This window comes from Triplophysa rosa, linkage group LG5, assembly GCF_024868665.1.
Source record: "Triplophysa rosa linkage group LG5, Trosa_1v2, whole genome shotgun sequence".
Lineage (NCBI taxonomy): Eukaryota > Metazoa > Chordata > Actinopteri > Cypriniformes > Nemacheilidae > Triplophysa > Triplophysa rosa.
The window spans coordinates 29863430-29878596 of NC_079894.1; the positions used below are offsets into that span (position 1 = coordinate 29863430).

The 15167-nt window shown below is 38.6% G+C and overlaps 2 protein-coding genes across 3 annotated transcripts in view; one reads left to right on the plus strand and one right to left on the minus strand.

Annotated features, from left to right (window-relative positions):
- Positions 1–4059: 4059 nt before the first annotated feature.
- On the plus strand, positions 4060–8278 carry rpe65a (retinoid isomerohydrolase RPE65 a). Its single transcript, XM_057334424.1, has 14 exons — positions 4060–4123; positions 4246–4328; positions 4451–4601; positions 4680–4787; positions 4903–5044; positions 5126–5273; positions 5367–5448; positions 5827–5959; positions 6736–6875; positions 7068–7197; positions 7471–7585; positions 7686–7780; positions 7854–7965; positions 8037–8278. Exons 1-14 carry the CDS (start codon positions 4113–4115, stop codon positions 8180–8182), a joined length of 1596 nt encoding a protein of 531 aa, XP_057190407.1. The 5' UTR covers positions 4060–4112; the 3' UTR covers positions 8183–8278.
- A 1852-nt stretch (positions 8279–10130) lies between these two features.
- dsg2l (desmoglein 2 like) overlaps positions 10131–15167 on the minus strand; it is a 31353-nt gene continuing 26316 nt past the window's right edge. For both annotated transcript variants that reach the window (XM_057333790.1, XM_057333789.1), the window contains one exon: positions 10131–12844. In XM_057333790.1, the coding sequence (XP_057189773.1) occupies positions 12356–12844 (489 nt within the window). In that variant the 3' untranslated portion in view covers positions 10131–12355. The remainder of the gene's footprint in view (positions 12845–15167) is intronic.

Sequence of the window (15167 nt, forward strand, 5' to 3'; positions counted from 1 at the left end):
TTACGTTTTCTTTTGTTCTTGAATGAACGAAAACAAAGAGAACAAACGGATGGTCTACTACTTCCGCCGAGATTTGTGAGTGTGCATCGGATGGACGCTCCTCTATCCCCTGACGCCACGGGAGCTGAGCAACGCTCCCATTTCAAAAGTGAATCAAATAAAAATTGCTGAAAACTTTAAGGGGGATATCCGTTTTTCACATGTACCCTAAGTATCGATTAATGAATTTCTCATGACTAAATTATGTTTTTATTAACGCTGATGTACAGGCTGCCCATAGCACAGGTACGTCTGTAAAACATCTGCTAAAGATCAGGAGATCTGGAAAACATCTGCTGCGTAAGAACTTCTGATAAACATCTGAGAAAGAGCCGTTTTACATCCATTCTAAATCATAAACATCTTACAAACATCTCCTAGATGTCTATATGATGTCTGACAGCAGACGTCTCAGAGTAGGGCAGATGAGCCAACTATGTCTTGCAGATGTAAATGTAGACATCCAATAGACATCTGCCAGATGTTTGTGTGCTATCAGGGTGTTGTTAATACGTCATAGGTCAATGAGCATACGGGTCACATGACAATAAAACATGACGGGTGCAGTGTGTCCAAAATGTATCTAATTCTGTGTGTGTGTTTGAGAACTTTCAAATGAGCTAAGAATGGCACAGATATGAAATTATAATGTTGAATAATTGGTTAAAGTTCACTTAAATGAAAAGTTTTTATAGGCTAATAAATGTTAGAATTGTTAGTTCTCAATCATACTTCAATGCTGAATGGTAAGGGTGCTCCGGTCAGGATTATTCATTAGAACCAGTATCGGCGATTACCAATCAAAGGATCTATATGAAGCCTTCTATTTATCACGTAGAATGATTTATTTTACAATTTTAAAGAACAGTGCATATTACCTTATGAATTAAGAGATGAAAAGGAATCATAAATTGACAACTTGCGAACAACATATTCCTCTCCCTTTTTAGAAAGTAAACATAAATGATAGCAGCCATAGGAACAGAGCTTTGCTGTTTAATAATTATGAAAAAACAACAGAACGTGAACGCATTTGTGATGATTGACACACTAGTAACCATAACAATGTTCTGGCGTCTCGCAGCTGTGAGAATATAACCCGTTTGTTATCTGTTATTTTTTAGAGATTCGCTTTGTCCATCAATTAAACTAAAGTACCTCTGACAGATGTGCTGTGTTTTGTTGGAGAGCGCTCTTTTGCAGTTTTGCCATGGTCATTTATTTTTAACCACTTTTATGTTTGTTGTTTGGTATTAGATTATAAAGCTCGACACTTTAGGTGTTAAAAATGGTCAGTTACAGATATAAGAGATTTTTGGGTCTTATAAAATATAAATTACTTGTATTTTTAGGTTTGCTTTGGGCGTGTCTTTGTTTGCTGTTTTTTTCTATGAAGATCTGGCAACACTGTCAGTTTAGCGAAGGGCTCGTGAGAGCGGCTATCATCCCAGCTAACAATTTTTGGTTACCAGAACGTTCTCCTAAAGATAGTTTTTGGTTCTACAGGAAAGTTTTCTTTACGTTAATAGAACGTTAGTTTTTGGTTCCCATAACGTTCTGGGAACCAAAAACTAACCCCTAATGTTATAGAAACCATGAAACTAACGTTTTATTTCCGTTAAAGATAACCAAAAAACAAACCTTAAAACAACTTTCTGGGAACCATAAACGTCTCGGTTACGACTGTAACCTCCACTGTAAAAAAATTTAAGCCTTCAACAACAACAAAAATCTTAGTACTAATTTCCCCTCGCTTTTTCTTGTTCACTCAACTTTTTGAAATAGAAGTTGTACTGACTTAAAATAATGAATTGGAGATACAAAAAATAATTCATTGGGATTATTAGTTGTACTAATTTAAAACAAGTACTGTAATTGGAGATACAAAAAATAATTAATTGAGGTAATTTAGGATTATTAGTCTTCTTGAGAGATACTAAAACATTATGCTTAAATCATTAGTTGTCACAACATAGTCAAGTTTACATAATTAACAACATAACAAATTACTTTTGTTGGCTGAACATAAATAAAGAATATAAATTGGTTATTTAAAAATAAACAAATATTTTTGTCATTTACTACAATTTGAGTAAACTTTGATCAAACAACTGCTTGAACAGTTCGAGTTACGTTGGGTCTGCACTTACACCTCAACATTGAACACACAAACCTCAACCATGGTAACAATCAAAAACCATCATTCATTAAAAAAAACTCTGTTAAAAACTCAAACATAAATTATTCCAGCAAGAACTAAAACACTAATCTTTAAAAGAAAAGCAAATAAGAAACACCGAATTGAACATGCTGCAGTGCATCTTGGGAACTTTCAAACTCTTGTTTGTTCATTGTACATTGACGTAACTCATTTTTTTACATTTATAGAGGTCTTTTTGAGTGAACTTGCAAAGAATTTTTCACACAACTCATATTTTTAAGTTAATGAAGAAAATGTTTGGTTACAATGAATGAACTTATTAAAGAAGTTCTGTGAACTTTTTTGTGGACTTTTGCTCAACCAACACAACAAAATGAGTTGTTTGAACTTCTTTTGAGTTGGGTTTTTTACAGTGTCCGTTCCCTGATGGTGGGAACGAGACGTTGTGTTGAGAGACAGACTGGGGTTTGATCTTGAGAACCTATCATCTCCGAGAGGAATTTAAAACGGCAATGAACTTGGCGAATGGCACACACACGCCAGTCCCCGCACCGTGCATACGGGTATAACACCCGTTTCACACTGCACGCGTAAGCAGAGCGTAGGCGGAGCGGTAGCAGCGCGTGCGGTATGAAACGGGTGTAAAAGGGAGATGGCGGCGGCCATTCACTCATCTTTTGGGCTGAGGAACCTGAGAGGTACTGTATCTCCTGGTCAGGGAACGGAGGTTACAGTCGTAACCGAGACGATATCTGTGATGCAGGTTTTTATTCATAAGATAATGGCATTAAAGAAATATTAAAATAGAATGTCTTTATGTTGTTTCTAGATTAATTTGGAGATTAAACATGAAAGTATTCGAATCTAAATGTATATTTTAGAACATTGATGTCATGTGAAATTTATTGAGATTTCCCCAAAAATATGCAAGTAATTAGTTATTTATTTAATTGATTGACAGCACTAATATTTTGTAGCTTTCAAAAAGTTTCCGTTAGATTCAACGTTCCAATAGTATACTTATCTGGCAGCAAAGTTCAACATTGTTCACGTTTGTGCATTAGTTAGCTTAATAGTCACATGTTTATTTCCAGGATCACGCCACATTGAATCTCTGGACTGTTACACGTGATGCTGCAGTCACCATGAGGTATGTATGGTAGAGCCTCAGCCTTAAGTCTACTTTCCCAGGAGACTTAAAGAACAATGTGTTGATTGTTTCACTACATGGCTGCAATAACATTGTGCAATGGTGTGTTTTTTAAGGGAAACACATTCACTGGTTTATTTCGATAAGTGATTTTCAGTTATTATTAACAGACTGTTTGTGTTACACTGTGTAGAAGCAATTTATTTGACCCTTTACAAATAATACAAAATCATTGTCCTTTTGAACTTCAATGGAAGAATTGAAGACCTACTGTTGCATGGGTTAGATGTACCTACTGTATGTATGTTTAAGGCATAGCAATTTGATTTCATCGCTTTATTTGGTGAGCGGTTTGACAAATGCGTTATGTCATGAAAACAACATGAAGAATGCTGTTGTAAGAGGTACTGGATGAATCTTAGCCAACAGTCTCTCATAGGATTGTGGTGTTGAATGAAAGTGTACAATAAAGTTGTTTGTCCGCTGATTTCAACTCATGCATGTGCTCACAATCACATATGTTGTGTACTCCATTGCATCACAGTTTAACTGTTTGAAAGCCTCAAATGGTGAAAAGTAAATCCGATTTGAAGGCATGACAGCTTTCAGCATAATGGGACTGTTGTGTAGCACAGGTTGCCATTGGCTGTAACAGAGATTAAAGTTAGCTGGTGTATAAAACCCCACGAACACTGATAGCTCTGCCCAAAAACTGACAAGAAGCACTTGTGTCCCCGAGTTTTGCTGCCCAGGGGAACAATCATGGTCAGCCGGTGAGTGACTCATTTTTTCCCCTCAGACAATTGGCCAAAAGACATTTCTTGTTTTTAAACATTCCATTTGCAAAAACTTCTGTTGCTCTATTGAGTTGTATTGTAAACGCTTTTTTCTTCAGCTTCGAACACCCCGCCGGAGGCTATAAAAGGATCTTTGAGACCGTGGAGGAGCTGAACGAACCCCTGCCAGCAACGGTCACTGGTAAGGTTTGATCACGTGTTTTGATATGGTCAGAAATGAAGCTTGAGATGAGTGTCACCCACACAGACAACACACGGGCTAACATCCATAAGGCCTTGAGAGACGGAACATTTTTCTTTCAGGTCGCATTCCCTCGTTTATAAAAGGGAGTCTCCTGCGTCTGGGTCCCGGTTTGTTTGAGGTGGACTCTGAGCCTTTCTATCATCTTTTCGATGGCCAGGCCCTCATGCACAAGTTTGATTTCAGCAACGGACAGGTCACATACGTCCGCAAGTATGTCAGATAACCTTGCGTCACTTTTCCATTCAGCATGTAGATAAATCATCATCGGTGACATTTGTTTTGTTACAGGTATGTCAAGACAGACGCTTACGTGCGAGCTATGACAGAGAAACGTGTGGTAATTACTGAGTTCGGCACCTGTGCCTACCCAGATCCCTGCAAGAATATCTTCTCCAGGTCCCCTGACTGCATTTACACAAACAGTTGTCGAAAACTGTGACGTTTAGCATGAACACCAGGTTTTATTGTATTAATCTGTCTCGCCGTTTGTGATGTTTGTTGAATTCAACAGGTTCTTCTCGTACTTCAAGGGTGTTGAGGTCACAGACAACTGTCTGGTCAACGTTTACCCTATCGGAGAGGATTTTTATGCAGTCACAGAAACCAATTACATCACCAAAGTAAACGTGAACACTTTGGAAACCTTGAAAAAGGTAATATGAGTATTGATCGTCTCGCGTCGTGTAACCCTAACAAGCTGTATGTGAAGGAATATTGCTGTCTTACACCAAAAGGTCGACATGTGTGACTATGTCAATATAAATGGAATAACAGCCCACCCCCATATTGAAAGAGATGGCACAGTGTACAACATTGGAAACTGCATGGGGAAAGGAGCCACGCTTGCCTATAATATCGTAAAAATCCCGCCAATCCAGAAAGGTAAGTGATCACGCAATGGTGTAATGACATTTACAGGTCTGGTCATCTTTTGAACTAAAGCAACACTTCATTTGGATTAACTGAATCTTTCAGACAAATCTGACCCGATTGAAAAATCGAAGGTGGTTGTGCAGTTCCCAAGTTCTGAACGGTTTAAGCCGTCCTATGTGCATAGGTAAGCAGCACTGAATTGATCAAAACACTTGTAAGGTCAACGGATATCCTACTGGTATCCTGAGAGTAGAGTCCCCCTGATTTCCAATTCACCTTCATGTTTGGCAAACTTTACAGACATTGCAGTCTTCGTGTTATTGTTATACTGTACATACAGTAAAAAACAAGGACTAATGCCTACCCTGACTTAATGATTAGATTTTACATGTCTTTGTAATTTCAGCTCTTATAAACTGAACATGAATGCATTTTGAGGACAACTTAACCGAGTTTGCAGTAAAATTCTGACACCGAAGGGTGTTGTTGGGAACTTTATAATCTTTTGACTGAAACTGCTTTTGGTAACACGTCTGTGACCGGTCTCTTCTTCTCCGTCTAGTTTTGGGATGACAGAGAACTACTTTGTCTTCCTGGAGACACCTGTTAAAATCAACCTCTTAAAATTCTTGAGTGCCTGGAGTATTCGAGGATCCAACTATATGGACTGCTTTGATTCTGATGAGGACAAAGGGGTATGTCATTCTTTCACTTTACAGTGAAGAACTTTGAATCCATAAAAAAGTAACTGATTACGTTGTGGAAAGTAACTAAAAGTACTTTTGTGTTACTTTTTCTTGCTTCTTTTCAGTGTTTAACACTGTAATGCATTCAACAATATATCCTATAGCCTAACATACTGTACACTTTCATTTTCTTTGAAATAACACATTTCAGATATTTCTTAACCATTGGCTGTGTATTCCATGCAATTTATGATTTTTAAAGCCAAATTATAAGCACAACTAAACACATTTAATAAAGTTACATTTGAGGGAATAGGGTAAAGTAGGGTTTTGTAAAAAAGAATATAGCCTATATCTTTGGAGAAATGTATTCATAGGGTTGACCTACAGTATTACTTTGGGGTGGCACAGAAAACATGTACAAACAAACACAGCACTTATCTATCCATCTTTTTTGTTGTTGATAAAATATAATGTACAATTGCTAATTTGACATTTCTCAAATGATTAAAAACGGTCATTAACTCACCCTTCAGAATTCATTTCTGAACGAGCAACACAATTGATTTCTCCCTGTGTATTAGCAACAAAGCATAAGCATAACTCGTAAAAAAAGTAACTCAAATATTGATGTGGAGTTATTTTACTTGTTACTTCATGAAGTAATCGGATTACTTCTGACACCTTACCCCTAACACTGTTTATACGTCATTCTTCACTGCCCTGATGTGTCGGATGTGTGTGTGAAACTGTCTGTTGACACTTGAACTGTTCCGTCAATTCAGACGTGGATTCATATCGCAAGGAAGCATCCAGGAGAGTACATTGACTATAAATTCAGAACCTCAGCGATGGGTCTTTTTCATCACATCAACTGCTACGAGGACTCGGGCTTCATCGTTTTTGACCTGTGCGCATGGAAAGGGTAATTGAAGCGAAATGATCGACTGACAGAAAGCATTACACAAAAGCCTCACGTCGCTTCGAAAGACAAACGCCTCTCATCATTCAAAAGCATTACTTATAAGTATACATTCAATTGAACCGTTATACCACTGTTATTATTTGTCTGTAACAACAACTGCTTTTCAGTCGTCTGCTGCTTTTTTTTCAACAGCTTTGAATTTGTCTACAATTATTTGTGGCTGGCAAACCTCCGTGCCAACTGGGAAGAAGTGAAGAGGAATGCCATGATCGCCCCTCAACCGGAAGTGAGGCGATACGTCATTCCTCTGGACCCCTACAGGGTAAATATGTATCTATAAATACTGTCCGCTGCCGCCAAATGATTGTTCTGTTTGTTTAACAACGACTAAACGAATAAAGATGTCTAAATTTACATTTGTACAGATCTAATCTGCACCAACGAGCTTGCATTCTTCTAGCGCTAACATGATCAGTAACATCAGACACCTCCACATGTCTGGATCAGCATGGATGTTGCTCTAGAACTGATCTGCACATTTTTTTCAAGCATTGAAGCTGATGTTTTGAATACAATGTTCTTGCATTTTTCACAGGAGGAGCAGGGCAAAAACCTCATCTCTTTACCCTACACCACCGCTACTGCCACAATGCGCGCCGACGGGACCATTTGGCTCGAGCCAGAGGTGCTTTTCTCTGGTCCTCGCCAAGGTAGAAACTAGGCACTGAGCAACATGGTTATTGATGACAGACATAACAAAAACTTCACGCACACCTTTATAAAACACGCAATTTGTTTTACATTTCAAAGCTTTCGAGTTTCCTCAGATCAACTACAAAATGAACAACGGAAGGAATTACACATACGCCTATGGACTGGGCCTCAACCACTTTATCCCTGATAGGGTATGAACCGTCTCAGATCTTCTTAAAATTGCTGAAAAGGAATGTGCTCTGTAGACCGTCTGATGATTTCTAGATTTGCAAGCTGAACGTGAAGACCAAGGAGACGTGGGTGTGGCAGGAGCCAGACTCATACCCCTCCGAGCCGCTGTTCGTCCAGACGCCTGACGCGGTGGATGAGGACGATGGTGGGTGAGGTTGAAGTCATATTATGTCTTATGTCCAGCATGCGTTCTGTCATGCCTGTGTTTTTCTACAGGTGTCATACTGACGGTTGTGGTGGCGCCTGGAGCGCAGAGACCAACATATTGCCTAATCCTAAATGCCAAGGACCTGTCCGAGGTCGCAAGGGCAGAAGTTGACGTCATCTCACCAGTTACTTTTCACGGAATGTACAAACCGTAAAGTGGCCAGACCCACTAAGCACAGTGTTCCCAAGCCGGAAACGTTTTAATGCAGCATAATGACATTGTAAAGAGAATAAAATGATCATGTTGACCAGCTTTATCATTTTCTTTCTGGAAACGCAACATTAACGCAGCATCTTACTGTACATGAGGCATGAGATATGAACTCTTCAGTGCTCTAAAGTGCACACTTTATCTACATTAGGATATTTTCTCTGGAAACGAAGAACCTGCTCGGAAAAATATGATTTCGATATAAAGGCTCAAATAGTGTGTAAGCGATTTATAGTGTGTACACAGTCCAATATATACCAGCAGATCAAGTTTCAGAGACAGACTCTTCTACTTCTCTTGAGCCCAGGGTTATTATAAAGCACAGCGTTAAGTTTGTGGGGGGGGGGTTGGGGGTTGTACTGTTAATGTTGAAATGTATATGCAAATAAAATGTGTACTTCACCCAGATTTGTGCTCTGTGTTTTAACATGCAATAGCCAGATCTAACGAACCAAATCTGAGTCCTTGGTGGACGGCCATATCTTCTGTCTACAGAAATAGACAGGCAGGGTGACTCTGTGACGGTTGGCCACTGCTTTGGTCTGTCTGGAAGGCCTCCTCAGCCTTCTTGCAGGTGTGACGTCAGCGTTGGATGACGGCTAAAGTAGATTGGAGCATAGCGTTGGGTTCCTGTCGGGCAGTTAAAAGTTTCATCGTCTCGTTATGTTCGTTTAGAAGTTAGCCTGGGCGTGTGACCCTACTGAAGGACTTTATGGCACAACGCAGCTGTCACAAACAACTTCTGGCACTTCCACCTCTTGACCAAGACAAAAAAGATTGACGTTTTTCTTCTTTAAACCAAACGTTTAGGTCTTTAGCCGACGTAGTTTAAATGCTGTCTGGCTAGTGCCCTTCTCGTAACGTTTACGCATTAGGTCCATATGCTGACTGAGAGTAGGCGGTCTCTTGTGGCTGTTCATCAAACGCTGTTCTTTATTGTGAAATGAACACGAACAGAGATTTAATGACACAAACTTGACATAGTAATCATTCATGTGAATGAAAAAAACCCTCAAACAAGAGTTCACAGAAATAAATCTACTAAAGCAGTGCGAACGCCACTCTCTCGTTGCCAGGCTAACATGTAAATACAGTAGAAATGACACTATAGGGCCACATCGTGGTGAAACTGGATGAGTACTACCTTACATGCATAACAACTTGTGTTATATTTATTTAAAGGTTACATATGTTTTGCTGGCACAGGGGCCAAAATGGCTCATTTGGTCGCAAAGGTTGCCGACCCGTGTACTAGACACAGTAGAACCTTGCAGACAGGTGTGTTGAGGCAGGTTGGAGCTAAACTCTGCAGGACCGAGTCTGGGGACCCCTGATATAACGTATACAGAAATATCTGTTAAATGCAGACCTTAAACACCCTCTGCAAATAATGTGAGATGTGCATCATAGACACTTGTGTGCAGTTTATTAAACGTTTGTCTATTAAATATATCCATAAACACTCTATGACTTCCTTTGTTCTTTCCACCCTGATCGAATCATTTTAGGAAAATGTTGTACTACTATGTAGAATATATGCAATTAATAATTTCAGGGGTTTTCAAACTTTTTTCTCAGCTGAACCCCTTTGACTCAAGTTATTAACTTAATGTACTCCCTGAGATTTTAAGTAAATATTTCAATAATTTAATAGCGCATGTACATTTAACTTTAAAAACATGTCTTCGTTTATCATTACTATATCTATCAGTAGTATTTCATATAATTATTGATATAATGTAACCTGTAACAATTATTTGCAGTTCGTATATACACTGGTAGATAGATACAAACTCACGAGCCACCAGGGGTTCACGAAACCCTCCATTATTGAACCTGACCTGTGCCATTGTTTCATGTGAGTTTCAACAATTGGACAAAAACGTTTTTCTTGATTGACAGAATGTAATTTATTCCAAAACAGTGTTCTATGTCGGAAAGTAATAAAAACAAATCAGCTCAACAAACTTTTGATTAAAACCTTTTGATTAGACATGATTTGATACGCTTGGCAAAAGTAATGCATTTAATGGAAGAAGACATTATAGCAACTGTACTATCTGATGTAGTCCTATACAAAAAAGGTTCAGATCAAAGCAGGAGTACTATTTGAAGGACAATGTGTACCACATACAAATAAAATAAAGGAATCAATTAGCAATGTATACATTCAAAGTGTAAATATTAAAAACAAATTTCAAAATGTCCATCCAGTGATGTACGGCAAGACAGTAAGAGCACAGCACAAAACGTATAAGCAGTCATTACACGTTGAAATGATAAGTTCTATCTGCATTCTGAGCAGTTTTGAGATATTGAGCTTCAACTTTTTGCATTCCATATAGCAAAATAAAAGTCCCTTTCAAACATGAAAAATATACGTGACCTGTAAAAACCCAGCTCAAGTCATTTTTTGTGATTTACTGTTTTCTAAATAAAACATTGTTAACATATAATCTTGATATCTTTGACATTTAGGGATGTAACAGTATTATGGATTTTGTGTAATCGCAAAAGCAAACTTGTCTCAATTTTACAGTGGTCACATGACTGTATGAAACGATAGGTCTTCTGGGCCTAACATAGAGAACATTAGAAAAAAATGATAGATGTTGCCTTTGTAAAGGTCCATCTGGTGCAATGGTTTTATTTGATAAAAGGCCCATCTCATACTAGAACTCATACCTCTAAGATACCTCTGTGATTAGAGGATAACGCAAAGAGGATGCTTACGGCACGTTTCCAAGTCATCATGTGTCATTTTAAATATTGCAAAATATCCTCATCTCCTAACTAGATTTTGACACTTTAGACTGAATTTCACAGGGTCACATATTCTAAACGAACGATATCAAACTCCTCTCAGATTTGTGAATGGGGATTTTTGGAACCTTCTCATTCTAAAAAAATCACTTTCTGTTTAGAATTATAAGGCTTCTATCACAAACATGTACATTTTCATTTAGTCATTTAGCAGACGCTTTTATCCAAAGCGACTCACAGAGAGTTCAGGGAGCAATGAGCCACATGTCATACACGAGAAATAATACAATAGGTGCTAATACAAAGTTACTAGTTTCAACAAAAGCCAGAACACTACCTGTTGAGAGGAAGAGAGAGGGTTAGTTTATTTTTCTTTCTCATTTGTCTGTCAAGTATTGACAGAAGAGATGGGTTCTGAAGTAGTTTTTTGAATGTTGTGAGAGATGTGGTTGACCGGATCGAATTAGGAAGAACGTTCCACCAGGAAGGATCAGCAGAAACACATTACATTTCATTTGCTTTAAAACATAAAATTAGTGCTATAGGAGTACGACTAGATATAGAACCTTTTAGTTTTCTAAAAAAAGTCCCAAAAACCATCACACAATGTAAATACGTTGTCAGACAATATGTGAATAACTTAGAAAAATGTCAGATAGAACCTTATCATTCCAAGGTGACGATTTATTCAGGTAGTGTTAGAAGGTTGTTTATTCACATACAGTAGCAGATACGTCACAAAAGGTCATAACAGAAAAAAACTAGAAGGGATATAATATTCTTTTGTCGTTGTCAGTGTTTGTTTTGCCCATCTTTGCCATCTTTTAACAGGAATAAACCAAGTACCATTATCATAATTACTCTTTTATTCCCATCATCAGTAAACCAGGAGAAATATTGTATAAATATGGCAAAGAGCTGTTGTGTGTTCTTTTGCAATGAGTCAAAACTCATTAGACAATACAAAATACAACTCTAAATGAACAGACTGCATTTGCTTTGTATGTGTGTTTCAAAGAGAGTGCAAACAACCTCTTAGCAGTTACATTTGTATTATATCAAAATGTATGTGTACAGCATTTGCATTTCCTCTTAAATGTAGTGCAGAATATATTTCCAATAAAAAACACATGAATGCTCTGCAGTTAGTCAGCTAAAAAACAAACCCAAAAACGAAGGTAAAAAGTATCATTTTAATTGAAGTATAAAATTGCAGGTTACTTTACGTTCCTTCGTTATGAGTATTACGTAATGACAGCTAAACCTAAAAATCATTATTGTAAGCTTGCAGTGAATTGGTACATGCTCACTAATGTTTGTTCATTTGTAACCAATAAAGTCACGGATTGCCGTTCTATCGACGAGGATCTACAAGGTAAAGCGGGTTGGTGGAGGTGTAGTACAAGGCAGGCTGCTGGACGAACAGGGTTGGCTTTGGAACCATAACTTTCTCGTGGATGTACGCTCCTGTCAGAGATGCGCCGCTGACCTGCTCCACGTCTGAAGCCTGAAAGATGGCGGAGGCGCTTGAGGTGTTTTCTGTTTCTTGCAAGTGCACGATGTTAACTGTCTCGGATGTGTTGACATTTCTGTGTGGGACAGATGGCACCACTTTAGTGGTTACTGAGCTGGACACGTTAATATCAGTCTCCATTGTGGAGCCTGAGCAGATCTCAGCCAAAGTCTTGAACTTCAGGCCAAGGTCATCCAGAAAGGCAAGGTTGTCGTCATTCATGACACTGCAGATGTCCTCCAGTGATCCCATGCAAGATTCCTGATCCTCGTAGTCGTAGACCAACAGCTGGTCGCCTGTATCGTGCTCCTTAGCCACACATCTTGCCTTCTGCCATAACACAAAGGACGTTTAAACATTTATAAACCTTTGCAAACAATGACTCAAAGATTCCAGCTACAGGATTTTTTTTGGAGTGGTGATTGGCTCTGGAACTGTAGCGTACTGATCTACGTCATCCGCTTCTCTGCATTTATTCACGAGGAAATCAAAAATTTGTTAAATCCAATCAGTGCACTGCAATATACAGTACATACCAGATAAATGCGGTGTCATTATGCTTGAGAACATATCACTTCAGTCTTTGTTGTTGTTCATTAGGGGCAGTTGTGGGGGCAGTTGTGGCCTAATGGTTAGAGAGTCGGACTCATGACCAGAAGGTTGCCGGTTCGATTCCCAGGGCCGGCGGGTAACAACTGAGGTGCCCTTGAGCAAGGCACCTTACCCCTACTTGCTCCCCGGGCGCTGCAGTGATAGCTGCCCACTGCTCCGGGGGTACGTGTGTTCACTACTCTCTGGATGGGTTAAATGCAGAGGTCACATTTCGTTGCCTTGTACATGTGCAATGACAATAAAAAATTGAATCTAAATCTTAAGAAACTGATCTGAATGGGGACAACCCCAAAGGGATTTGTTTCCTTGGTGCGGCAACTAAAAAAAAAGCAACTTGCTATCCTAACCACAGGCACTACTCTTCAGCACCATGGTAAACCCACGAATTTACACATGCCCATCTAAATTTCAAAATAATACATTAAACACTTACAGATCTCCCTCTATATTAATATTGAGCAAAAACACATGAAACGACACCCAATTTGAACATTTGTCCTATCCTTTAACAGTCAGAAGCAAAGCATGCTGGGAACTAGAAATCTGCTTCAACACATTCCGTAAATGTGTCTATATCTGTGTGTACATGAATTCATATTTATATGGGGTCATCTATGTGCAATATATACTAAATAAAGGATCAAATGTTATAAATATTAGATTTGTTTTCGTCTTCATTTCTAAATATATTTATATGTATCAATATATAGACATATATTGTCCACGCATTTATTGCTGTATATTGAAAAATATAAGTACTAGATTCCAATATTTGGAAATTTATAAGCCTATGTAATATATTGCATTATATTTCACAGTATATTGGAGATGGCCCTACTGCAGAACACGAGATCCGGGGGCAAGGTTGGATCCAGATCCAACTCCTCCCACTTTATATAGTTATTCGCAATTTGGAGTTGCAACCTGTGGTTGTTAACGTTTGCACTTACAATGTAAATCTACATTTGATTAATAATGTAGATGAAATAGATTCATAATTAAGTGTACGCCTGTAAGTAATGATCACAGTTAAATATATGCTAACCCCAACCCAAACCCTCACCCTAAACCTAAAACTAAAAATGTGTTAATAATACGTTAATAATAAACAAGTTTTTTCCGTCAAAATAAAAACTTTAGTTACGACTCAATGCTGAAATGAAAGAGCAACAACACGAGTGTGACGTGTGTTGTGGAAAAACTGCTGCAAAACTTGACCAATCAAATGCAGTGGGAGGAGACTGGATCCAAGGCCGACCAATCAAAATGCAGTGGGAGGAGAATGGATCTCGTGGGCCAGAGTTGAAAACCACTGCTCTAACTATTGCCTGCTCCCTGATTTAAGCTTTTCTTTCTACTGATTAAGCTGACTGTGTGTTTGGGTCTGACCAACTGACAACATTCAACTTCAGTGTCTGTTTGATGTCTTACAGACAGCTTTAGGGTGATTGGATCTTATTAGAGAACTACAGTGAAATGACATCAGTCATGAACAGTTTCAGTCTAACAATTCATTGTCTTGCAATTCACCAGCCAATCAGCATCAGTGAAAATGAACAGAATTTAAGATCACTTGTAACCAAAGTTAAAGCATCCTTCTTCCCCCAATACATTGAGCCTTCTTTGAGATGTTAGAGCTCTAACACAACGATCTAGCCTCAACAAAAACACAGCATATAAAACAGTTTTTCACAACGTACCGAGATCAAGCGATCAATTTTTATAAGGAAAAGCCACTAAAGTGAGCACCATCCACAATAAATCTTCAGATGCAGAACTTCCAGCTGAAACCCACGTTTAAAATGACCGCCAGATGAAGTGATACCTCAGCCGTGATTGCGAAATAGCATTGGCTCTCATGTATCTCGTGACCGATTGCGTCATTACATCAGCTTTGAATGTGAAGTGTCATCGGCTCTTGTGACCGATAGCGTCATGACGTCTGAACGAGATCTGACTGCATGCGTTGCATTCACGGATATTTTTGTATAAAGTCAATCTTACGGCTTTAAGTTTCATCCTCAAGACGTCAGTGTTGTTC